Source organism: Alligator mississippiensis, chromosome 1 (assembly GCF_030867095.1).
Source record: "Alligator mississippiensis isolate rAllMis1 chromosome 1, rAllMis1, whole genome shotgun sequence".
NCBI lineage: Eukaryota > Metazoa > Chordata > Crocodylia > Alligatoridae > Alligator > Alligator mississippiensis.
This window is the reverse complement of record NC_081824.1, coordinates 387,967,014-387,992,160: the sequence shown is the minus strand read 5'-3', so window position 1 is coordinate 387,992,160 and position 25,147 is coordinate 387,967,014. Positions and strand designations below refer to the sequence as shown.

At 41.2% G+C, this 25,147-nt stretch overlaps 1 protein-coding gene across 12 annotated transcripts in view; it reads left to right on the top strand.

Annotated features, from left to right (window-relative positions):
- Positions 1-21,243, top strand: part of LMO7 (LIM domain 7) — a 202,591-nt gene extending 181,348 nt beyond the window's left edge. For 5 of the 12 annotated variants that reach the window (XM_059720437.1, XM_019488601.2, XM_059720480.1 and 2 more), the window contains 10 exons: positions 1,732-1,824; positions 2,498-2,829; positions 5,179-5,244; positions 6,627-6,679; positions 8,862-9,023; positions 10,492-10,714; positions 11,576-11,866; positions 13,947-14,055; positions 16,106-16,208; positions 20,410-21,243. In XM_059720437.1, the coding sequence (XP_059576420.1) occupies positions 1,732-1,824; positions 2,498-2,829; positions 5,179-5,244; positions 6,627-6,679; positions 8,862-9,023; positions 10,492-10,714; positions 11,576-11,866; positions 13,947-14,055; positions 16,106-16,208; positions 20,410-20,432 (1,455 nt within the window). In that variant the 3' untranslated portion in view covers positions 20,433-21,243. The remainder of the gene's footprint in view (positions 1-1,731; positions 1,825-2,497; positions 2,830-5,178; positions 5,245-6,626; positions 6,680-8,861; positions 9,024-10,491; positions 10,715-11,575; positions 11,867-13,946; positions 14,056-16,105; positions 16,209-20,409) is intronic. The other 7 variants (XM_019488603.2, XM_019488602.2, XM_059720407.1 and 4 more) reach the window with 6 other exon arrangements.
- Positions 21,244-25,147: the final 3,904 nt, after the last annotated feature.

The following is a 25,147-nucleotide window of genomic DNA, read 5'->3' as shown; positions in this document are numbered from 1 at the left end:
TTTGTCTTTAAAAAAAATTATTATAAACCTTTTCTGCATATAATTTCAAACAAAACTAATCAATTTCACTTTTTTTTCTTTTTTAAATCTGTCAAGGAGAAATTTATTTATTTCAAAAAGGTTATTTTAAAAAACAGTTCATATATATATTTTAGTCTGCCAAGGTGTATGTTTATTTTGAAATGTGTGAACTGCACAGAATAACTTGAATAAGCCTTGAATTTTTATTTTAATGAGAATGTCATAGGAGTTACCTTCAGTTCCAGAATTTCTAAATTTCAGTCTCACTAAAAATTAAGTAAGGGGAAGTAATACTTCATGGGGTCTAGGATCTAGCTATATCAGAACTTGTCTTTTTAGTTTTTATATACAAGACTTTTCCAACAGAAGTTTATGTTAATATTTTAAAATGTGGCAACAGTATTGTACAAGCCACAGTATTTCAGAATAACAATTGGCTGGTCATTCATTATTGTAAATGTGAGTAGAGGCACAAAGAGAAGAGTGGGCTAGCATGTTTTATTTGTCTTTAATAACTCATGCTTTGGGCCAATTATTGGTATCCTAAGACGTTCAAGGTCACAAAAATCTGCCAGTAAAATATTCTTAAACTGTAGTTTGCACTTTCTCCCTCAAAAAAAGTTTTCAGAAATGCCATTATGGGATTCCAAGTTCAGTCCCTTACTAACTACAATGTCTAATTGTCTCAGAAAAAAACAAAACAAAATAAATACTTTCTTGAGAGTTTTGAAAACCCAGCCTTGGCATTAGCAATTAAGCTGGGATGTTTCCATGTTTTCACATTTCTATGATATATGTTAGAAGGGCGAAGTATGACTTTGGAGGTAGCAGTGCTACAAAGCATGTGCTTAACTTTGAGCATGCCAGTAATCACAGGGAAATGAACAGAATGGGACTACTCGTGCTTAACACTTTGCCCCACATTTGTGCAGATTAATTTAATTTAAGGCTAACCATCTAAAAATTGTAGGGATCTGCAGGTGTCATTGAGCATAGTTTGCCGCAGAAGCTCTGTGTGTGGTGACAGTGCACTCATCAAGACATGGCTTAATCACACTTTGCTTATCTATAATTAAATCTGTCCCTTTTCATACCCTTTGTCTGCCTGTCTGTCTTTGTCTGGTTTTTCTGGTTTTGTTTTTTAGTTTGTAAACTTTTCAAGGTAAAAGCTTTGGTGTTTTATAAAGTGCTACCACATTTTTGGATGCTTCTGGAGATCAATCTGTTTGAGCCCAAGGTAAACTTAGAGCGCTGTTCTTAAAGAAAATGAGACCTGGCTTCCCACTTCCCTTTTCCCCTTCCTCCTCTATCCCTTCCCCCTTTGTCCCTTCTTTCCTTTCTTTCCTTTTGTTTCTTTGGTCCTTTTGCACACAATTGCTAGCCTATAGTTTCAGTATTATCCCTCTTCCTGTGATACAGTAGTTTTCAGGTTGCACTCAAACTGATCAAAAGGTAGGGAACATTAAAAATGTGTTGGTGGGCTTTCAGAAGCTGAGCATAAAAACTGGACTCTATGTAAGTCACTGTCAGAATTCCCCTTGACATCATTAGAGTCAGGATTTCATTCCATCAGATTAGACTTCACTACACCAAACAGACTGCTGTATACACTAGAATGGTTTAAAGCAAGTGCTGTATTGTATTGTATTACAAGCAGAGCACATCACATTTTCTCATTGCTCTGAATTTTTTTTATATATAATTTGCTAGGAGAAATATAAACGTGAGCAAGAGAAATTGAGGGAAGAATGGCTGCGGGCTCAGGAGGAAGCAGAAAAAGAAAGTTCAAAATACCAAGATGAGGTAGGCTGTAATATTGTTTTCCCTTTCAAGCTTTTCATATTCTCTTTATTGAATGGGTCCACTGAAGTTAGTGGGACTACCTGTATATGTCAAAATTTAATTACATTCAGAAATACCTAGTTTAATAGTGGTCTTAAGGCTACACCAGACTGTTTCTGAGGAACTTGCATTGGAAATAAACTGCAGCCTTACTAAATAAAATCTTTTAGATATCTCAAAATATCAAGAGTTTGACTGGCTATTTTAGCAGCTCCTTTCTGCACCTATTGTCTGTGCCATAGCTGAGCAACCACTCTGGATATCTAAAGTGCTTATAGGGCTCTCTTGCTGTCTGTTTCTGTATCAGATTAAGGAGCAGTTTCTCAGTCTTGGCAAAACCATTTCTGTTTGTATACAGTTGTGAACAGGGAGGTGGGACAGATCTGAAACTCAGGCAACTTTAAGCCACCAATTTTGCTGTTACATCTTTTCACTATATTATCCAATAAATTTTATTCAAGACCATAAGACCTGTTTGACCTGAGCCAACACATCCTGAAACATACATCAAAGGATCTTCATTTGCCATGAGATTTCCCCCAGAGCTAGCTCTTCATATGCTCACAAAACACAATATTTTCTTCATCATGTGATGTTGTTTAAAAAGAAAATGCAATGTTTTCCTCTCCACCAGGAGCAGTGCGTCCTAACTGCAGACACGATGTCTATCACTGCACATGTGCCCTTGGCTTCTAGTTGGAGAACAGTCATGGGAGGAGATGCTGATGTTCCTGAAGGAGGTGGAGGAAGTGAACAGGGGTCACAGCAGCAGCAGAATGAGAAAGAGAAAGATGAGGAAAGGAGGTGGCTTCAGGAGGAACAAGGACTCGAGGAGAAAGAAATCCTCCACTTGAAACAAAAAAGTGAACTCCAAGAGCTAGAGCTTGAGCAAAGACGTAAGGAGATAGAGCAGCAGTATACTGAGGACCAGAAGCGGTGGGCAGAGGCAGAGGAGCAGCATCAAAGGTCTGCATTCATAATGGGAGTGATGTATTTACATAGACTGTGAATGTAGTAACTGAGATACCTAGGTATTTGCCTACTTACTACACTGTCCTTGAGATGCCTAGTTTCAATATTTTTTATGGTAGAGAGTAAAACACCATCTCCTTCCTTTTATAGCCATCTGTTTGTATATTAAAAAAAAAAAAAGGATCAACAGGGGTTCCAGAATTGACTGGGGTAGATACCTCCCTGGGATGGTTCAGGCAAATCTTGTATGTATGAAGGGGGTTGAACCAGATAACTTTAAAAGTCTCTTCTGAGCCTGTAATTCTAAAATGATTTTCCTGCTGTTACAAGGAGCACAACAGGTTAACTTAATGGAAAGATTAGAAACAAATGTGGTGGCGGAGGTTGTTTAGTTTTCTGTTTTCAAAGACCTATAAATTTGCAGGAAAAGCTAGAGTATCTGAGAGTATTTTGAACTCTTGTGTAACTAATGTTCCTTGAGTCCCCTCTTTAGCAGGCCAAATGTATTGGGCAAACTATGCACTTAAATTTGACATAGGATTTTTGTTCTCAAGTTACAGCAAACGAAGTTTACGTTGGGTATTAGTAAAAACTTTCTCACTAGGAGGGTGGTGAAGCACTGGAACAGGTCACCTAAAGAGGTGGTAGAATCTCCATCCATGGAGGCTTTTAAGGCCTGACTAGACAAAACCCTGGCTGGAATGATTTAGTTGGGGATGGGTCCTGCTTTGAGCTGGGCTTGGAATAAATGGTCTCCTGAGGTCCCTTCCAACCCTAATTTCCTACAGTTCTATACTGTATTTACTTGAATACAGGGTGAAGTGTTTTCCCCCTACTTGGCATGAGGAAATAAGTTCCTCATTCCATAAAAGGAAAACTCACCAAATACATGGTCTGTTACTAAATTACTGCCAAAAAGAGCATGTGCTCATCAATGGACACCAACTATGAAACTGATTAAATGCAGCCAACACTGAACATGACTATAAAACATGTGGCCCATTTTGGGCAAACCTGCTGATGGGAACCATTTTTATGGCAGTTAAAAAAAAAAAAAAAATGGGTTGGTATTCTTTCTGCAGGGAACTGGTACTGGGCCTAGAGGTACTTTAGTACCAGACCAGCACTGGGAGGGCCAGACAGGGAAGGAGCCAGCCCTGACAACCTCCTTTTGGTGCCAGAAATCCTTGATACTAGCCAAGATGCTGATGGGAACCTACTACATGAATGGGTTAGTGTAGCCCATCTGAATAAGACCTATGGTAATGTCTATTAAGCGTAGTCCCCCTCACCACTGACTCTTTTTCAAGTCATGGTGAGCCACATTATTGAATACTGTTCATCCAGAATCCATCTGTCACCCCAGCTCTCAGCTTGGTGCATATGATTAGTGCGGCCCCAGCCTCCATATGGTAAAGCTAAACCAGGTTGCTTTGCTCCTGCATATAACTTTTTGGAGCATCCCAGGATTCATGACAAGAGCACCTAGCTCCTGTAATGACTTGGGGACTAATTAGTACATGGATCCTTTGTGTGTGTGTGTGTGTGTGTGTGTGTGTGTGTGTGTGTGTGTGTGTGGTGGGTGGGGGGGTACATACATACTGAGCAGTGCTGAGCTGTGGGGTCAACATGGCTTGAAATGCTGTTGACTCTGGTGGGCCCCAGCCCAATGAACTGTGTAGTATATCATGAGCCTTTGGCTTTGGACTAATATCATATATAGCTTGTACTACATAAAGGTAGGTGCCAAGTGGTGTTCAAAAATGTGTTTATGGAGTACGTGTGCTAAAACAAGCAGCAGTTTCAAAAAAGGTAACATGCATCAATTCTGAATGACCTAAGTGTATGGATACTATATGAAATTTTTTACAGCCATATTTAATTTCAAGGTTATTTTCAGATTTGTTCCTCACTTCATGTACTCAGGAAGAGCAGGCTCTTACAGTAAGGAGAGGGGGAAGGGGCTGCCAAGGTAAAAAGTTGGGGGGAAGTAGAAAGCAAATGGCTACCTAACCACTTATGCTGCCACAGTGGAGAAAATAAGTCTGAGGGGAACAAATACAAGGCAGATCTTCAATAATTAGATTCTGTACCTGGAAAATTATAACAAATTTATAAATTTTCCATATGTAGAATTTAAGTATTGGGGGAGGTCATCTTATAATCTCAGTTGTCTTCCAATTCTTAAATGTATCATATTTACTCAAATAGATGTTAGCAGTGTATTCACAGGGAACATTTTTACGAAGGCCTTTCTTGCCCATTTGACTTTGTTTTTTTTATATAGTGCTCTGTTTCGTGTGTGTGTCTCTGTGTGTATTTATTTATTTATTTTGCTTATAGATTTTATAAACATTATGATGAACCTAAAACCATTGAGGATCGATCTGGCCACTTTCTTGCTGACAGGTTAGTCTGACACAATCTTCATACAGGTTATAATTTCACCTTTATTTACTTGAGTCTTGATTTTGGCAGTAAATCTGAGCCATTTTGCTGTGATGAAGTGAGATTCCTTATTAGCAATTTTATTTTGTGTAATCTTTGAGTTATGCTTTCACCTACTAGGAGTCAGAGCTGATATGTAGTGTACTTCATCTGATATATTGAGCTTCAGCTAATCAGTCTTAACACTGAGAAATCCAGGAAGCATGTGTATAGGCAGCCTAGAGGTAAGGCTCGGGTCAGGCTTCCTTATTCCTAATAATTGCTACTCTTATAAGCAATTGAACAACCTATGCTGTTTCCTTCTTCACCCGTGCAAGAACTCATCAGTCAGCACATTGAACAGAAAATTAGTGAGGGGCAAGAAATGTTATGCAGATATGTTAAGTATTCTGCATTCAAAGATCTTCTTGACGGAAGACAGTAGTTTACTTAGGGCTTCGATAGCTGATGTGCATGCAGTGATGCTGCTGTAATGTGTTATAGCTGCTGCTTTTGGAAGCAGAAAACACAATGTTATTTATTTATTTTTCAGTACTAATTGACACATTGATCTGCCTGCATTAGCTAGAGCTAGTAATATAGAAGTGCTGATAAACTTCTCGTCTGGGCTGTCAGTACACATTTTCATTTTCTTATATATCTAATTTCCTTCAGCTAAGCGCATAGAGGGTGTGTCTACACATGAGGCTACATTGCTGTAGCAGTGCTCTGTGGTGACCTAGCATCTGTGGGCAAAAACTGTAACGCTGCAGCTACATTGCCATAGTGAGGCTCTCCCTCATTATAGCATGTCGCTACAGTGACATAGTGCCTAAAAATAACCATGCACAGTGCAGTATGGACTGTTCTTCACTGTATTTTAGCAGTTGTAAAAGGAAGTGCTAAAAGACAGTACAGTAACAATGACACCATAGTGGCATGTGTGGATGCACCCAGAGTGAAGAAGTGCATGATGAATTACAGCGATTTCCCAAGAAATATTTGCAATGCAACATGTAAGGCTTTACCATTCTTTTCAGCTGCAGTGGCATTTTCAAAGTGTAAAGTGCTAAATACATCACCTTGTATGAACTGGGAGAGAGTGCATGCCTGAAATGTGATATGCTGGGTTGTACCTCATCTTCATCAGCCTTTCAAATAATAATTTTGGCATTCTTTGAGGCAAGGATTATGGGCCTCTGTGTGTATACAGCAGTTACCAAAGGGTTCTGCAGTTACAATTTAAGGCTATGAGCACTCCTTGTAATTTAGGAAGATTGTATTTATACAGCATCAAAAACAATTAACTCCAGTTCCATGTCTAGGAGCTATGGGAAACCAAATCATGTTTTCTGTATTTTTAGAAGTAAATCCAGGTCAACTTCAGAATTGGATGATTACACCACAAACAGAAACGGTGAGTACTTAAATTTTTGTTTGTTTTTTTCCTTCATTTATGAAGCATCAATAGGAACATGAATACCTTCAAAGGATATTTAATGCAGTAAGATAATTTGAAAGTAAAAAAGAATTATGGGATCTGCACACAAGTTCACAACATATCACACTTTGTCACAATTTTAAAAGTCAAGCAAATAAACAGTTCAAATAACTATCTGAGGGGTGTGGCAAATCACCCAAGACTCAGTCTTTAGATCCAGTTTGGATGCTTTTAAAAAAATATATATATATTCTACTTTCAGCTGTAAAGTACTAGGCTTGCTGTAAGAATCATAGGGAGAAATCTGTAGTTTTTGTTATGGAGCACTCCCGTTTGGTCTTTAAAAGCTTTCATACTAGCAAGATTCCTTTTCAGGCAGTGGTATGGACTGCTGTCATGATCATCATCTACATAAGGAATAAATGCTTTACTAAAAATTAGTAGGCTGTCAGGTAATCACAGTTAACTTACGTGCTTAACTCAAAAAAAAAAATGAGTTCATTTTTTTAATCGCATTAATCACGCACATCATTTTGACCAGTGGAGTGGACCAGCTCCAGACCAGCCAGAACCCATGTGCATGGCCCCGACACCAGCCCACCCCTCACCTGCTCTAGGCTCACATACCCATGCTGGGCAGCGGCAGCAGCCAGACAGAAGCTTCTACTTGGCACGGGGAAAAAGAGCCTCCTCCGCTTCACTGCTGCCAGGCCTTTCTTGCTGCAGCTGCCCAGTGCCTGTGCCCGGGCTGCCCTGTAACTCCGCTCCGCTGCCATCATCACTGCCTCTGGGCTGCCCAGCAGGGTAGCAGTGCAGAGGATCCGCAGTGTAGCTGGGGTGTGAGCTCTGGGCAGCTGCAGCAAGAAGGGCCTGGCAGTGGTGAGGGGGAGAGGCCACTTTTCCTCCGTACTGAGCAGCAGCTTATGCCTGGCTGCTGCCACTGCCCGGTGTGGACAGGTGAGTCTGGAGCAGGCGTGTAGCATGTCTGGGTTGGAGCTATTCACATGGGTTCCGGCTGCTTCACTGTGGCTGGGGAGAGTCCGGAGCGGGCATGGGGTGGGCCAGGGTCAGAGCTGGGGCTGCGCGCTGTTGGTGGTGGCAGGCAGGAGCTGCAGGGTGCAGCTTGGAACCTGTTGGGTAGGGGCGTGATGACTTGTTTAACTGTGTGATTTAAAATTTCGATTAATTGCAACTATTTTTTTAATCTAGGAATTTAATTGTGATTATTTTTTTTAAAAAGTCTTTGTCAGCCCAAAAAATTAGTTAGGATATGGCTACATTTTTTTTAATGGGTCTTGCATAGTAGATTGAGAGAAACTATAGGTTTATCTATGGAAAATGGTATAGGGCAGTGGTGCTCAACCTTTTGGGCCTGTGGGGCAGATGAGTAGAGCAGGCCTTGTCCGCAGCCTGGATAAGCTCCATGTATAAGGATTAGGCTTTGAGGCCCAGAACTGTCCCCTCTCTGCCCCAAACACCAGGAGTGGACCCTAGAGCCTGGCACCACCCCCTCCCATCCCTCTGTGCTAGGGTTGGGCCCCAGGGTCCCAGGCCTCCACCCAGCCCTCTGCACTGGGATTGGACTCCCAGTTCAGCATACAAGGCCCAGGGTTCCCCTGGAGGTCCAGAAATTTGGTGGTCTTGGAGTGGTGCAGGAGGAAGTGCGGCAGGGGTGTGGCACCACTCTTCTGCAGCCAAGTCTTCCAGACCCATGGTGAGTCAGTCCCATGGGCCAGATAACATGGGACTATGGGTTGGGGGGTTGAGCACATCTGGTATAGGATCCATTAGTACGTTTGAATTGGTAATAAGAAAACTCAAGGGAAGGTATTTTTAACGTAGCTGAATTTGCAACTTTTAATTTGTGAATGTGGGGATAACAGGAGATGACTTCATAGTATTATGACAATGGCTTTGTTTTTTTTTAAGCAGTTAGGAAGAATTACATTTCAGAAAATTATCTTTAGAAAATATCCAAAATTCAATTCCTAATCTGTTTCAAGCAAAAATAGAAAGTGAATGTGGGTGACTTGACTTACTAAATCCTGTTCTGATGAAAGATACCAATGATGGAAGATACTATTTCTGCATCTAGAAACTGTTTTAACATCTTGTGTCTGAGTAATAAATGGGTTTATGTATGCAAACATGAATGTAGGTCAATATGAGAAACCATTGGGTGGTATCGCCCGAGGGTTGCTACAGGATGAGCTAAACCAAAAACAAAGTGTGAAGATGCAGCAAGAGACCAAAGAACCTGAACAGAAGGCTCCAAGAAGGCAAATGCTTTATCACATGAAGTATAATAACCCAAAGCAAGGTGGGAGTGCAGCTTCATAATGGCTGTGTCACTTTCTCAAATCATGTTTCAATCATTAAAACTAATGAGAAAAATAACTCCCAAACTATTTTAAAATTTAAATCTCTACTGATTTAAAAAAAAAATCTGTAGATATAGCAGCATTTAAAGGCAGAGAAAATGACAGTGAAGTAAATTAATGCAGAACTATATGTGTTATGACTATTTGATTAAGTACTAGCTACTGTTAATTTAAAATACTGACTTTTAATCATGGGTAATTCTATTAATTTAAGGAATGTGGTCCTTTTCCCCCTATTGTTTAGGTATATCAGGTAAAGACCAGAGGATTCTTTACACCAAAAATTTGAGGTCTCCTTTTACCATAGTATCAAGGTATTGGGATAGATACTACAGTAGCAGGATATTAAAGAAAATGTGTCTCATTTAAGTAAGAGCACACACCCCACACACCAACTGCTGAAACTTCCTTAGCCTGACGAAGGGTTTTTGAACCCAAAAGCTTGCTTAATAACTGTTCTCCAAACATTTGGGTTAGTCTAATAAAAGATATCAAATTCACCCAAGGAACCTTGTCTCATTTAAGGGACATTTTTGAAGGCAGTGCATTTACAAAAGCAAAATTAAGAGTCCTGTCTAAAACACAGTAAGTTTGTGTATATCTTGAACAGGGAAATAATTATATCCTGAGCAAGGAAATAATTCTTGTAAAGAGAATGGGGAGAATATAAATTCTGCAAAAAGAGAGAGGGCTCCATTGTGCAACTGTGTATTTTGTCAGGCTTTGGTTCAAATTATTGGACCTCTAATCGAGCATGGGTAGTTTAGAATGTTAGAGAAAAGGATCCTCTGGCTTTCCCCTGTTCTTGAAAATAATACGGCTCTGTTCTGTGGCATGTATATAGTGTTTGCTTATGTCACATCACATTAACTGTTATGTTTAAATTATCATGATTTATTATGTGATTTTTAATGTTTAAATTCTGTGTGTGAAAGCAGCAGATTAATATTATGCTTTACCCTTGGCTCTTCACACTCCAGGAGCCAAGCAGAGGGAGTGGTGCCATGAGACCCCTACCTACTTCTCACTGAGGAGTCTCCAGAATGAGAAGCGGTCAGGGGCTTTGCCCAGCTGCTCCTTTGTCCTGTTCCTGGTCTCAGGGAGCTGAGTAGAGGGAGCAGCACCACCCCCTGCCTGTTCTTCACTCAGGAGCCCCTGGAGTCAGAAGCAGGGTCCCCAGTCTGAGGAATGGGCTAGGGGCTTTTCCCCACTGCTCTTCCATCCCCTCCTGGACTGGACTTCTTTTATGATGGTCAATACAAACGTGTATAAACTTAAGCCTCTAGCACCTCAGTCAAATTTTAAAATTGTGACTGTGAACATGCAGCACATTGGGCAACACCAGTTTTTTTGCCATTGCAATTTTTTCCCCTTCGTCCCTCAAATGTTTGTGTATCTTATTCAAAGCAGGTACAAACAACAAATACTTGGAAAAATCTCGGAATGTTCCTGATTCGCAGAAAGGGTCTCAGAAAGAGCCTGCCATGTCCCAAGCAGAGGCAGAGAGACAACAAATCCTTCAGGAAATGAGAAAGAGAACGTCACTGCATACAGACAACAGCTGGATTAGGCAGCGCAGTTCCAGTGTATATAAGGAACCCATTACTGTACACAACACTTTGATGAGGAGGTAAGACCGGTGTTCAAAATTTGAACTTTGGCTCTTGATAAATATTTATCTTGGGGGCCTTTTAGGTATTGTTGCTTTCAAAGATGAGAAGATTTTAAGCCAATTTGAGTCTTAACAGAAGGATGACGTTTGCTTGTATTATGGTATCATATCTGAGACCACATATTTACAAGTACTGTGCAGAGCGATTGTTTAGGAAACTAAAATACTTCCCTAATTGCTTAGTTTTCATTTGATGTAGCCATAGCAAAAGTTAATCATTAATATGCTCCATCATTTGCCTGTGCTATTAAGAACATCAATAGCAACATTTGTGAAATAAAGCTCGTACATTGATTTTCTAAGTTCTGCCACATGGGAATCTTGCATGAAACTCATGTTCTAATATTTATTGCTTAAACAACATCTCAGTGTTGGTTTGCACTTAGGAGACAATAGATATCAGTCGTGAGGACTCATAGCTCCTGTGCCAACAGCTGGTTTCTGGATAACGTTGTTATCTAGTAGTGCATAGATCTATTTTTAAACCGGTATCCCTTAGAGAAAACTACAAACAAAGCCACTATGTGATGTCTGTTACTAATCAAAGGATTCTTATTTAGTTCACTCTGATAAGGCTGTGGCAAAAGTTATTCTACCATTATCTTTGCCTTTTGCACCACCTTTTTTAGTTCACTTTTTCCAAAGGTCAGTACAACACAGTAAAATTATGTAGCTTGCTACTTTTAATTAATGAGCCTAATACAAATATTTCTTGGGTTACCAACAAGCATATTATGCTACAAAATGAACCTTTTCATCAGAAAGTTGATTCTGCGCAATAATATCGGAGTATTAGAACTTAACAATTATCTGTTTCAGAGGTGAATCTCTAGACAATCTTGATTCTTCAAGAACAAGCTCGTGGAGACATCATTCATGGATGAATCAGTCTGTCTCATCTAGTCAAGATTATACTCGCCCTGCTCCTCCAGCAGGGTCTACTTCAAATCGGGCCTACACATGCACTCCCTCCTCCAATGTAGCACCTTCATCAACCAGCTCTGTCAGAACAGCATCTTCGACCCACACTCTCCCATCAGCACCATCTCCTGTTCCTTGCGCTCAGTCTCCTACCTCTGCTTCCCAATCCGGGTCTCAGACACGGAATAAGTAAGTAGTTGCCCCTCTCAGTCTAATGAACAGAAGTCTGTCTTACCCTGTAGATGCTGATATAGTAGTTACAGTGGGGGTGGTGTTCCAGGGCTGCTATGGACTTTGCTGATTGATATTAAATGAGCTACTTAATTTCTTAACTCAGTTCTGAATGTCTGTCGAACGGATATAATTATATTGTACTGGCCTCTACCCAATAGGGGTGTTGGAAAGTTTAATTCATGTTTGCCAAGTGCCTCAACTTTCAGGCAAGCACCAAGCAGAACCAAGCATTATCAGTTCCATATTTCTCATGGTTTTGTTGCTCGTGCTTTATACTGGTTTAAAAAAAAAAAAAAAGAAAAGCTAGACAAATGAACTTTTAGTCACTTAATTCTATTACTTGTTGGCTACCATAATGATTACTTAAAGTATCTTTACGCTTTCCAGTTAGTACTGCTAGCATTTATTGGGTTTTTTTAAAAATCTAGTATTTAAAAAATAAATACCATATTTCATGGTGTATAAGTCAAGTTTTGACACCCAATTTTTAACGCTTTAAAATTCAACCTTGACTTATACACTGTATCACCATCCCCTGCGAGTGGCGCTGGGTTTGGTGCTCAGCTGGCACAGCCCAGGCAGCACCACTCGCAAGGGATGGAGCCATGCCAGCCGAGTGCTAAGCCTGGCCCTGTCCCCTGTGAGTGGTGCCAGGCTCAGCTCTCGAGTGGTGCAACCCCATCCCCTGTGAGCAGCACTGGGCTAAGTGCTCAGCTGGCACAGCCCAGGCAGTGCTACTCACAGGGGCTGGGGCCATGCCAGTCAAGCACTGAGCCTAGCTCTGTCCCCTGAGAGCGGTGCTGCGGCACCTCTCTACCTCCTGGGTGCCTGACCTGCAGTGAGGGCGCGCAGGGACTGGTATAAGTTGACCTAATATTTCTGATCCAAAAAGTTAGGCTGACTTATACACTGGATCTATGAAATTCCTAACTTTTTGGATCAGAAAAATGGGGTCGATGTATGCAGCACATCCGCCTATACACTGCGAAATACAGTAAATAAAAGTGTAAGCCCTATGTTTTATTGTTCATATCTTTTGGCATGTGGTCAATATCTTTTTAAGGAATGCTCAGGAATTTTCATTACTACTGGCCTTGGACAGCTAGAGTAGGCCATTGCTTTTAATCCAGAAAGGAAAGAAAGAATTACAGTTTATTTTGAAGTCAAAATGAATTTCAAATGTGGCATAGGAGAAGAAACAGATCATGGTTATGTGCAAGTCATTTTTTTTAAGCAAATTTGTGGATAACTCTCAGAAATCATCTACATGTGATTGCTTGTACTAGGTCTAATAAAGACTTTAGAAAACATTCCTTTACCTTTCCTACCTCTAGCACTCTGGAACATTGTAATAAATGTATCAGCTGCGCCCCCTCCCCCCCACCTTTTTTTTTTTTTAAAGCTAGGCTACGTAATTTTTTAAAATATAGTATAAGATAATTTTTCCCCTTAAAATGGTAGCTTATCTTGTTCTTGCTTTCAGTTTCTGATTTGCTAACATCCTGGTTGATCCATTGAAACTGACCTCCATATGGCACACTTTCAAAGGGTTTAAATTCCAGAATCAGCTTTCTCTTATCTAACAAGGTGCAGATGAAGAGACTTGGCAAGGGTATATACTCAAATGCAGACTTTAGAATACTTTCCCAGAGATCAGTAATAAGGCAGTAGTGCTGAGACTGTGTGGTACTTATCAGACTCAGCAATATCCTTCTTTTAGATTCCCCTCGAGGTGGCATTTGGTCTTGTGAGTGATGTGAAAGATGGGACAGAAATTCTAATGTTCATTTGTTTTGTCTGTACATATTTACTTTTTTTTTGTTTAGATTATATATTTTGTTCTTAGTTTGCAGATTTATTTTAACAAACTAAGTTGGATATTATTTCCAGATAACCTAACTTTTCTCTTTACGAGTACTCTCTTTCAGTGATTTTTCTCACCGCCTCAGACCTTTGATTGCCCTTGCTAAATTCTTTTAAAAACCTTTCCAAGTTGGTTTTGAGGATCTGAGCCACATTCTTGTTCTGTATCCAGGTCAATCAGTGGGAAGAAAATATGTTCATACTGTAATAACGTTCTGGGCAAAGGAGCCGCCATGATCATCGAATCTCTTGGTCTTTGTTATCATTTACATTGTTTTAAGGTGAGAGGTAGGAGTAACACTGTGAAGAAATAGGAGCTAATGTGGAGCACGCTTGGTTGCAGGGGCTCTGCTGATCACATGCTACATGCTTTCCTTATGCAGGTGTGCTATGTGTATGTATCCATGCCGCAGTCCTATCTGCAAATGTTATGTTAAATGCTTATTTTAATATTGCTCTAATTTGCAATATTTCTAAATTTTAGAGCAATATTAGAGAAGCATTAAAATTCTCAGATCTACCTTACAATTCTTACTTCTAAAGAAAACCTGTTGTGAAAGAGCTGAACCCCCCCCTGCCTTCTGAAAGATGTCTCAAGTTGTATAGTCAAGAACTAAGCCACCTAAAACTACTAGTCCTTTTTATGAATCTCAGTCAATAGAGGTCAGTTTTTGACTTTCCTAAGATCCCTTAGTTAAGGACAATAATGCACTTTGCTCTATGAGCACATGAGGGGTGACACCCATGCCATTGGTTCCTGGTTCTCTCCAAGCTTGGGCAAAAGTAATCTGTGCCAGCTCCACTGCTGTTGCAGATTGTGTAGATGTTTTTACACATGCTTCTGATGTGGCACTGGGCACTTTTAATTAGGGAGCCGTACTAATTAAAAGCTCCTGCATGTCATGTGCTTCAGCAGTGCAGCACGGCTCCATGCTGAGCAAATAGTGATGGTGTGCTTTGAACTAAAGCACATTGAACGTGTTTCAATTCAAAACACACCACCACCACTTTCTCAGTGTGGAGGTGCGCTGCACCACTCATGCACATGACACACGAGCATGCCAGAGCGTGTCAATTTGTGCTCCAGCAGACTTTGATTTAATCAAGTCTGCTCTGACACACTGGGTTTCCAGCACATCGGAGCAGGCTCCCCATGTGTGTAAGTGCCCAGAGTATCCATCCCCACTCCCTGCAACACTACCTGCCCCCCTTTGCACACACACACTAGCTCACTGGCTGTGGTCTGGATCCATTGTGCTAACTGGCATGTTGCAGGGAACTTAGCTGAGGCTTCATCAGTTCCTGCCCACCTGGAAAGGGAGAGATGCTGTAGTCCGTCTGTTCCCTATAAGAAGTGTACTCTGCTTTGAGGAATTAGAGGGCTCTTTTTACCTCTAAACTTGCCTGTGCTGGCATGTGAGAAAAGGCATGACCCTGCCCAAAGAGAATCTGTTAAGATTGAGACATTAAAGAGAGTGCTGCAGAATTGGACTTATTACTTAATAAGGGTTGTTTCAAATGTATTTTATAAGGCCCTGTGGAGGAGCCTGATCCCTACATACTGTAGCATTTTTCACTTAGGTTAGAAAGCTTGAGATCCTTAGGGATTACTGTTTTGTTTTGTAAATCCAGTAGGTAAATGGGAGTTGTGAAGTAGCCCTAGAAACTTTGAAGGTTCTGTATGCCTTCTTGGAGAGATGTTGTTTAGTTGCCCTTCTGTAGCAATATTCTGTTTAGTGAATAGGCTTAAACATTTTAATAGTTGGATAAAGAAATGGTACGGAGGACTTTGTTCTTGGCAACTGAAGTGGACTGGAGCTCCAAATAACTTCTATTTTTTAAATGTATCCATACACCACTTAGAATAATTGTGCATAAATGCTTGCTGCCTTTGAAAATTATGGGGTTGTGGGAACAAGCTAGCAGAATGAAAAGCAGATACGGCAGCATGGAGTCTGCAAGTGGCAGACCTGAATGTTCTGCGCCAGAATTGCTCATCGCCATTTCAAGAACAAGTGCTTTCATGTTGTGCCATTTTTTTGTGTTTTCAGAGAAACTGAAGCTTAAAACAAGATTTTGTGACCTAATCTCTAAATCACGTCTGCTTTTTACATGTTTAGAATGTACATCGCTGCTATGAGTTGGCAAGTCATCACCTTAAATGATAAGGCTAATCTGGTTGGCTGCATTTTAATCAACTAATCTTTGTATGTTTGCTCTTGCGGATCCTGGGTCTATGGTCTGGGCTTTGCTGGCTTGTAATATGAGCTGCTTCTGAACTTTGTTTCCCAGCGTTTGTAAAGTGGAGCTAATTCTTGCTGTTTCTTACAGTGTGTGGCTTGTAAATGCAACCTTGGAGGATCAGGCTCGGGAGCTGAAGTCAGAATTCGAAACAATGAGCTCTTCTGCAATGACTGCTATATCAGATTTAAAAGTAAGGAAATAGAATAAGTATGAGTACTGCTTTCTGGGGGTACTTGCTGTGGGGCTCAACAAGTGTCTTTTCTTTTACCAGTCAAAAGGGGCTTGACATTTTGGGGCAGGTGTGGGCAGGGGTTTGGCCCACTGCCAAGATCCTAGGTATGGAGTCCCTTCAGGGGTATGTTTTGGTGGTGGGAGATGAGTGAAATCTGTGTTAACCCCCACTGTCACCGCTCGTCCTGCTGCCTCCTATCTGGCCTGCAAGATGCCCCACCATTCAGATCTAAGTTTGACATGACCGGCTTAGTGCAAACTTGGTATACTAGCAAATTCATTTATGATGGTTTTGTTTCATTTCTTTTTTTGTGGGCTCTTGTCCCCATTCCACTTAACTCTTGTGCTGGTATAGCCACCAGCATTTTGTTAAGGAAATGGATGTAAGCAGGGAGATGAAGTGAATGTACTTCAGTCTTTGAAAGCCCAGGAGAGGCAAATTTTAGGATTATTGCCAGTAACTGAATAGATTTGTCTTGATAACAGATCAGTTGCATTGCAGACCCGTATCCGTTTATAAAACTAATATGAAATTTTATTAGTACATTCCTATCACATTCTGGAAAAGTCATTAGTTTATCCTGTTCTGGTAACACAGATCTTAGTAATTCTCAAATGCTAATATTACTTGAATTATTGCCTCATGATTGGTTATTCATTTGGGTATGAGTGCAGTTGGGGGTTGATTTACTTGCATGTCTTAATTAAAGGACACGGTAATTTTTTTTCTTCATTAGTATCTTTAACATTTTAACTTTCAATGAAGTTGCTTTTGGTAGCTTGATAAGCTATTACTTTTCTCGCTGCTGTTGCAGAAAGCACTAGACAATTTCTTAATTTTAAGGTGAGTTCTTCCTTTGAATCAGGCATTTAGGAATGAAATACTCCCATGGCAAAATGCTCTAACTATTCTATTTGAGCTCTTTTTGTTCACTGATGTTAGGAAAGCAATGTGGTGCTCTTGCCAGAACCTGTGACCTAGATCCAGGTTTTTCCTGGCTGTAGAAGCCTAACAGGGAGAAGAGAAAATACTACTAATTTTTTTCTATATTCTCTCTTTTTCTTTTTTTTTTTCTTTTTTGGTGGGGGCAAAGTCAGGTTACTTTATTTTTGTTTTCAACCCAATAAGCTAAGGACAGAAATGACACACAAACCTATATAAGTGATTAGAAACCAGCTCAAATCTGTTAGACAACAGGGCTAGGGGAAGAAGTTAAACATGTTTGTGCATAAGTGACCAGAAACTGGTTTAAACCTGTAAAAGAACAGAAGTTCAGTGCATATAAACCAGTTTCAAAATGGCTGAAATTGGTTTTAAGATAAACCTAGTTGAATGTAGTACATGCTTACCTGATTTGGGTCAAACCAGTTTATGAAATGTCCGTCACAGACTCCTTCCTGTTTCAAGTTAAATTAGAGGCCCCCCCAGCATCCCAGCACTTTGCAGCTGTGGGCTGAGCTTTGCTGTCTGCTCCATAGAGCCGGGCTGGCCCCGCCCCTCTGCTCCCTAGCTGGAGTAGTGAAGGCTGGCTTACTGGCCTCACTGGCTGGCTCACTGCACCTCCCCCCCCTCCCCCAGCAAACCCCTGTTGGAGTCTGGTGCCAGGGAGGTAGGGGTTAAACTTCTCTTCCCCCAAGTACAGAGGTGCCCTGTTCGGCTTGCTTAGTGCTGGCTGTAGCTGTGGACTAAATATACCAGAGGCACCTGGAAGCAGGAAGAGGAAGTGATGAGCAACCCTGCAGAGTCCTACTGCTGTGAGTCTGGACAGTATACCCCAGAGACCTCAGGGCAGCAGGAAGAGGAAGCAAATCCACAACCCATGCTGGCTAAGTGCCAAGCAGCTGTGCTCTAGTGCCCCCCAGCTTCTAGCCTGAGCCACTGCAGGCATGTGGCTGCATTTCTGGAATCAAAAGTAAATGCCTGTTCACTTGCTAATCGGCTCAATCTATGCAGCCTAGATTAACCTGTGAAGATTGAATTAATTCAGCCTCAGGCTTTTTGATAGTCTGTACTTAGCCATAAAGTACAAATTGATTTGGAAACTAGATACTGGAAAAGCAACTCTTCTCATAGCGTGTTACTGCAGGAGATGTGATTGCCGAAGGCTTTCAAGATGGATCTCTTTGGCTAGGGACAGACATTCAAAAAGCCTGAGCCTGAATTGATTCAGTCTTTGCAGGTTAGTCTAACTTGCCTATGTTAAACAAGTTTCCAACTGAACAGACATTCTCTCTGGACTGAGAAAATGAAGGCATATACCCAGCCCACAGAGCATGCCGGGATGCTGGGAGTGTCTGGTTTATCTTAAACTGGGACAGACATTGCATTAAACCAGTTTGACACAAATCAGTTAAGTCTGATACTACATTCAACCAAATTTCTCTCAAGCCAGTTTCAGCCATTTTCAAACTGGTTTATGTGCAGTGAACATCTGTTCTGTTACAGGTTTAAACTAGTTACTAATCACTTAAACTGGTTTATGTGTAATGTCTGTCCCTCGCCCTGCTCTTTGGAATATTAGAAAAGTAATATAGATGCTTCGGATGCATGATTCTGGAATTGATTTTGTTCTTCCTTACCTCTGTTTCACAAAATCCAGATTTGTGAAACTGCTAGATCAATCTAAGTTTGCTTATTAGGTCCAAAATGTTGTGGTGATGGTTATCCCTAAACCCCAGTCCTGTTTTCCAGCTGAGCCCAAGTTTTAAAATATTAACACCCCCTCCCCCGAACATTAGTTACACACAACACTGAGTTTAACTGTAGCACAGTAATTAGTGTTATCATCTAATATTATAAAAGCCTAAGTCTGTCTGTCTGTAACTCTTTATTCGCATTTTGATTGGCTGATGGAAACAGCCAATCAGAGTGCTCCAAGTGTGGGGGAGCGCCGCCATGATTCCGAAGCCATGCCAAGGACTGGACAAGATGCAGAACAGCAGCAGGATGGGGTGTTAGGTGGCCCCCTTCCCCTCGCCCCCTCATCATTCTTGACGGGCAATTGGCTAGTTCATTATATTTTATATGTTAAATCCATAACTTGTATTATTTTTTACTGGTGTAAAGAGACTTCTTTGCTTCTGCAAAGAGAACTTATAATAGATTTGGTGTTGTTTTGACTAACAATTTACAAGTATATTTTTGTTCACTAAGACATTGTAATCTTAGGGCCTTGTTATATATTAATTTTAAGTGGTTCTTGGAGTTCTTAACCACTGGATTGTCTGTGCATTAACACTGGAAACTAGTTTTAAGCACATTTTAGGTGGTTTAAGTTTATGCAACTCTGGGCCAGGTTTATCTCTGTTATCCAGATCATGTCTCATTAATGTGTGACTCCCTACAGATGAGCTGCCCATATTGCAGTCCTTCATCATCCCAGGATGCAGTATCCCCTCCCCTCCCCTCCTGTTCTGAACTTTCCACCTCCTGAACACTACTGCCCAGGGGGCAGTTCTGACACCAAGCCAGCTCCCCCTCTCAACCCTCTGGGAGTGTGACCTTCCCATCCTCAGAGTTGTACAGCCTGCTTAGCATATGCCAGCTAGCCAGGTTGCAGGGCATGAACAGGTCCAGGAATGGAGTCTAGGCAGGGGTGGGTGGGAATAAGGTAGGAGTCTGGCCGGATCAGGTCCCCATGGGCTGGGGACTTACTTCCCAGACAGGTGCATTAGCTCCCCCAAAAGCATTTTGTCTTGCCAATCCCAGCCACCCCTGGAAGCACAACCAGCACCCCCACACCCTAATTTTAAATCCCAATTTATTTAAACATGAGTCTTGCTTTAATTTACTTCCTCTTTATTTCTTTTTAAATTCATTCTTATTTTTTACTACTTTTTATTTTATCCTTCAGTGGCTGGGGGACTTCATTTCACCACCCTTCCCCCACCCTTGTTTCCTTTCCACCTCCCATTTCAGGAGCCTGTCCTGGCTCACCAGCCCTGTAGTGGCAACTCACACCTGCAGCTCCTACTTGGGCCCCTGTTTGTCAGCTCTCTAGTAGCATGTCACAGCTGTGCAGGTACAAGACATCCAGAGAAAGTGTTTAGCCTTAAGGTTCAACTGCTCCAAACTTGCATTAGCACTAACAGTAGTTAACATTTGAGCAGTAGCAAGGCTCTTAATTAACAACTTTTCTGTTTCTTCCCTTCCTTAACAGCTGGACAGCCAACCTCCATGTGAAGCGAACGTAGATATGAAGCCATTGCTGCAGATAGAGGAGGAGGTGCTTGCTGCTGATGTAGATCTATAAATATATAATGTGTGTTTTTAAGAGTAACCTTTTTTTGCCCTTCTAGATTTCATAGAAGACGAGCTATATCCTTCATATACCTGTACTTTTATTTATGAGAAAGTAATTACAATAAGATAATATCTTGGGGAAAATGCATTCACTTTGAGCTCAACCTCTCAAGCACAAAGAAGAACAAGCATCAGTAATAACTTCAAAATATGTTTGAGGCTAATAATTAAGTAGCTGAATTTCCTATGATGCATGAAGAGGGTATTTCTGTTTTTATGCTCTTAAAACTATAGAGCACTATAGGAATAATTAATATAAACGTGTATTTGCAATCGCTGTCTTCATTTTTTAACATGCTGCAAAGTGAGTTCTCTAGAGTAATATGAAGCTGCATTAAAATGCACACCAACGTGTTTGCTTCCTGTATGCTGGTTTCTAAAATTGTTTATTTGCTTTTTGAAACTAAGATACCAAGTATAGTCTGCTCAGTGGTGAAGGCATAATGTGCTACACACAAACAATGGAATCCATTTGAGGGAATGGTTTCTCCTTTTCACTTTTGACAGATAAAAGTATCACTTTCCCTAAAACAAGTTAATTCAGGAAGTGGAGGAGTTTTCTGTTGAATTACAGTATATTTGTAAATATTTTTTCTGATGCTACATTGACTTTTTCCTTGTCTTACCTGCCTTTTGCAAAATATTCATGTCCACAGAATGAATTGCTGAACAATAAACCTGATTGTTTGAATTTGTTTTGGTAAAACATTTCTTGTCTGAGGTTTAAAACACTGCTACATATAGGTGTACATACTCGTAGAGAATGAGGTCTTATATCTTGCTTTTCTGCTATTTACCCATTCCAAATGTAAATTTGGTAGTGATCTTCTCTGTCAGGTCCTATTTGCTCTTTCTTTTCAATATTTAGTACAAGTTACATGACTACCATTACAATAACAATGTTTAATTCAGGACATGTGGAAACTTCCCCTAATTGGTCTGTTGCTCTGTTAATGAGATGCAAGAACTATCCCTGAGCTGCTGCTGCATGCTGGTGAAATATGTACTATGCAGTTTTGGGCAATAGCTCTCAACTTTTTCTCTTCTTGGTTGGTGACCTGCAGAATCATCTTGCTGTCAGTTAGCACCCCACCAGTCCTTGGTAGATGCAAAAAAAAAAAAAAGGATTTTTACCACGAAAAACTGTTTAGACTCATTTATGGATTGCAGCTCAAAAGTGGAAAAAGGGAAGCTGGATGCAAGGGGACAGCAAAACCCTTGTCAAAGTAACTCAAACAAAATAACTTAAAGTGCTTCTTCCTTTGATGGGGATCAGTCTAAATGTTATGTTTGGATGGGAGGGGATGGGGAGCACACAAACAGTTGCATAGAGCCAGGGACATGAGTACAACTGGAGCAGCAGGAAAGGCAGGTGAAAAAGAAGTCCTTCCTTCCCCTCTCCTGGGCTCCTGTGACCTGGGGGATTTACTGCTCGCTACCACTGGGCTCTGAAACCAATGAACTCATCTTGTAGGGTGAGAACCTGTTTTCAAGGTACAGTAGTAGCTTTTCTTCATGTGAAACCTTTCAAAATGGGCACTTAACTTGACAAACTAAACTTTCTGTCTTAGCCTGGAAATAAAATTAACACAAAGCCAGGCAGTGAGTCTTTCCTTCCACTTCCTCTCCCCTATTTGGTGTCCTTTCTTTTTAATAGTTCTTCTTTGCTGGTTATTTTTTCTGAAATTTTTGGGTTTTGTCCTGCAGGATTCCCTATGAATCCTAACAAATATTGCTTATAGTTAAACTGTTTCCTTTAGAAAAAGCCTGATCATACTGAGGTGGGTAAGCTGCTTGTTCAGCCTTGCCAGTAGACCAATTCATCTTGACTTCAGACATTTTGTATGCCTAATCCAAAAAAAATAGGGAGATGAGCAGAATGTGTTAAAATGCACCCGCTCTGAATAAAGCTAGATCTTGCTGAATGGTACATAAGCATGTTGCAGTAGGGCAGCAACAATCCCGGTAAGCACACTGTGAGCACTTATACACGTGCCTGATGCCTGCTCCAAGGCATTCTACTTCAAACACATTGGAGCAGACTTGATTAACTGAGTCTGCTGGAGCATGCTAATTAGCACGCTCCAGCAGTCTTAGCATTGCATGTATTCATCATCCCCATGCTTCAAAATAGTGGCAGGGGTGCTTTTGACTAAAGCTTGTCAAACCAGCTTTAGTTAAAGCACCCCTGCTGCCATTTTGCAGCATGGAATGCTGGATAAACAAGATGCTGAATAAACAAGCAGCCTTCAAGAACCACTCTAATTAAAGCATCGCTCCACCCGCACACCGGAGCATGTGTAAAGACACCCACTGTTACTGCATTGGTGTTCCGGTCCAGATACTTTTGGAACTCCAGACTAGTTAGTTATTAGTTTTTCTTTCATAGTGTTTCATTCTAGACTTGGCAGGATCACATTTTTACCAGTAGAAAATAGTTAAGCATTTTCTCCCACAATGCAAGCACAAACATGCAAACTCATGCAGATGCACTAAAGAACGGAAATGATTGTTTCCAGCCCAAATTTGCACGTCTTGAAGCCACTGCAGAAAGTTGCAGGAAATTGGGCCTTGATATAACACAGGAAACAGTTTTTGTCTTCTGGCAAGTAACCATGAGCAGTCTCAAGGTCAGGCTAGTGACCCTCAAAATTTGAAATCTGTTCTAGAAAAGCCCTGAGATACAATCCTTACAGCACACCCAGCTAACAGACTCTGCTCAAACCACCAGACCATTCTTCCCAGAGCTCGCTGGCTTATGTGGAAAATAAAGGAGAGGGAGTCTTGGGCAAAAAGGGACAAATCTGGACAAATGTTTCATTTGCCCTGTGTTTGTTTTAAATTAATTCAAAGGCCAGGGAATCTTGCCTGAAAAAAGGCCTTGTTTGAGCTGCAAAACCAGGATCCATCTAGGTCTTAGCAGTCTTTCTCTACAAGCCGTTCCTACTGCCTTGGAGCACTCTTCACATGTTCTCTTAAGTATTTGTCATCACTGGCTGATTGGGAAGCACACAGCTAGAACTTGGCTTACACTTGCAAGCACAGCAGAGTCTGCTGGTTTCCCCCTTTCCCCCGCTCACTGCTTAAGTAGAAATCCCTTCCTCTTCTTTGCCACAGTAGGTACCATAGCCAACATGTGGTATGCTAGCTAATGCTGAAAGGTATCTGTGTGTGTCTCTGTCTCCAATTTCACTGGGACAGGCAGACAGAACAGTGACTGCTTAGGGCATTTGAAGCTAATCAACAGGTCAGCTGGTAAACTGTTTAAGAAGTTTGAAGTAAGGTGGAGATAGGCTATTGTTTTGCTAATTGCGTGATAAAGACTGTAATCAGACCCCCAGCTGGCTTGCTCACCTGTCAGTGTGTTGCAGACATTATGATGAAGCAGGGAGGGAGATTGAAAAGCTCAATATCATCAACAGATGCATGCACTGGCTTGTCTCAGAGTGCTAGCCCAGGGCTGGGGGCTGGCAACACTCCTGCCACTTGAGCAGCCAGCAGGGAAAAGCCTGGGACTGTGCAGGCAAACCCCCTAACAAGAGAGTCCTGCCAGGGCCTGGCCATGCCCCCCTCAGCTCAGCTCCCTGCAGAAGGGAAGGGTGGGCTGCTTGAGCACCTCCCAGCTTCTAGCCTGAGCCACTGCAGGCAGGTGCCTGAATTTCCTCAGCCCAGATAAAATGTCTGTCCAGTTTCCAACCAGTTCAGCCACGTCAAGTTAGACTAACCTGCAAAAATTGAATCAATTCAGGCTCAAGCTTTCTGACTCTCTCTCCCTAGCCTGGAAGGATTCACTTCTGCCACGGACCATAACTGTTCTATTATCTATCCTCCAAGCCCTTACACACATGACCTTGTGCTTCTGGCATGCATGTCAGAGTTCGAGGCTACTACAATAAATAGTTTATTATTGGAAGGATAATCCTACCCACTATCCCCTACCATGACCTGCTGATTTCACATCTGGCTCTCACCCCTATTGTAATGGGCTTCAAGAGGGTCTATAACACACCAGGAATTCCTCCTGTTCTGTACATTTCAGTATTTAATCACCTTTCCTGGCAAGATCTCTGAGATTTCAAGTATGTCAGTCCTACCAGATGTTTCAAGCTGCATCGCAAAAAGCACAGTGAAGACCACATCAGTCTTCAGTTTGACATTTCTTTGTCACCAAGGATCCTGGGTTTCTCTGATTTAAAAAATAAAAACTTCAATTTTCAGATTTAAATAAGTAACTCAAAATCCACATTTTTCCGTGATTAAAATGAAATGGTGTGTGTGTGTGTGTGTGTGTGTGGTGGTGTTTTATTTTGATGACAGAAAATGGATTTTGGGTTACTTTTTTTAATCTGAAAATTGGGGATTTTTTTATCAGAGAAAACCAGTATTATCCCTGGTCACCATCCAAAAGTCTGTGACCTCATTTATTTCATGTCATCCTAACAACTTAGTCTTTCATTGCAGATGCATTAGATATACAGCCCAATGTAATGCAGAAGAAATTGCAGGAGCTGTTAGATGTTCTGCAGTGCTGGAGAAGACTAATTTATGCCAGACAATGAGGAACTAAGTACAGGTGATTGCATTGCAAGGGAGCA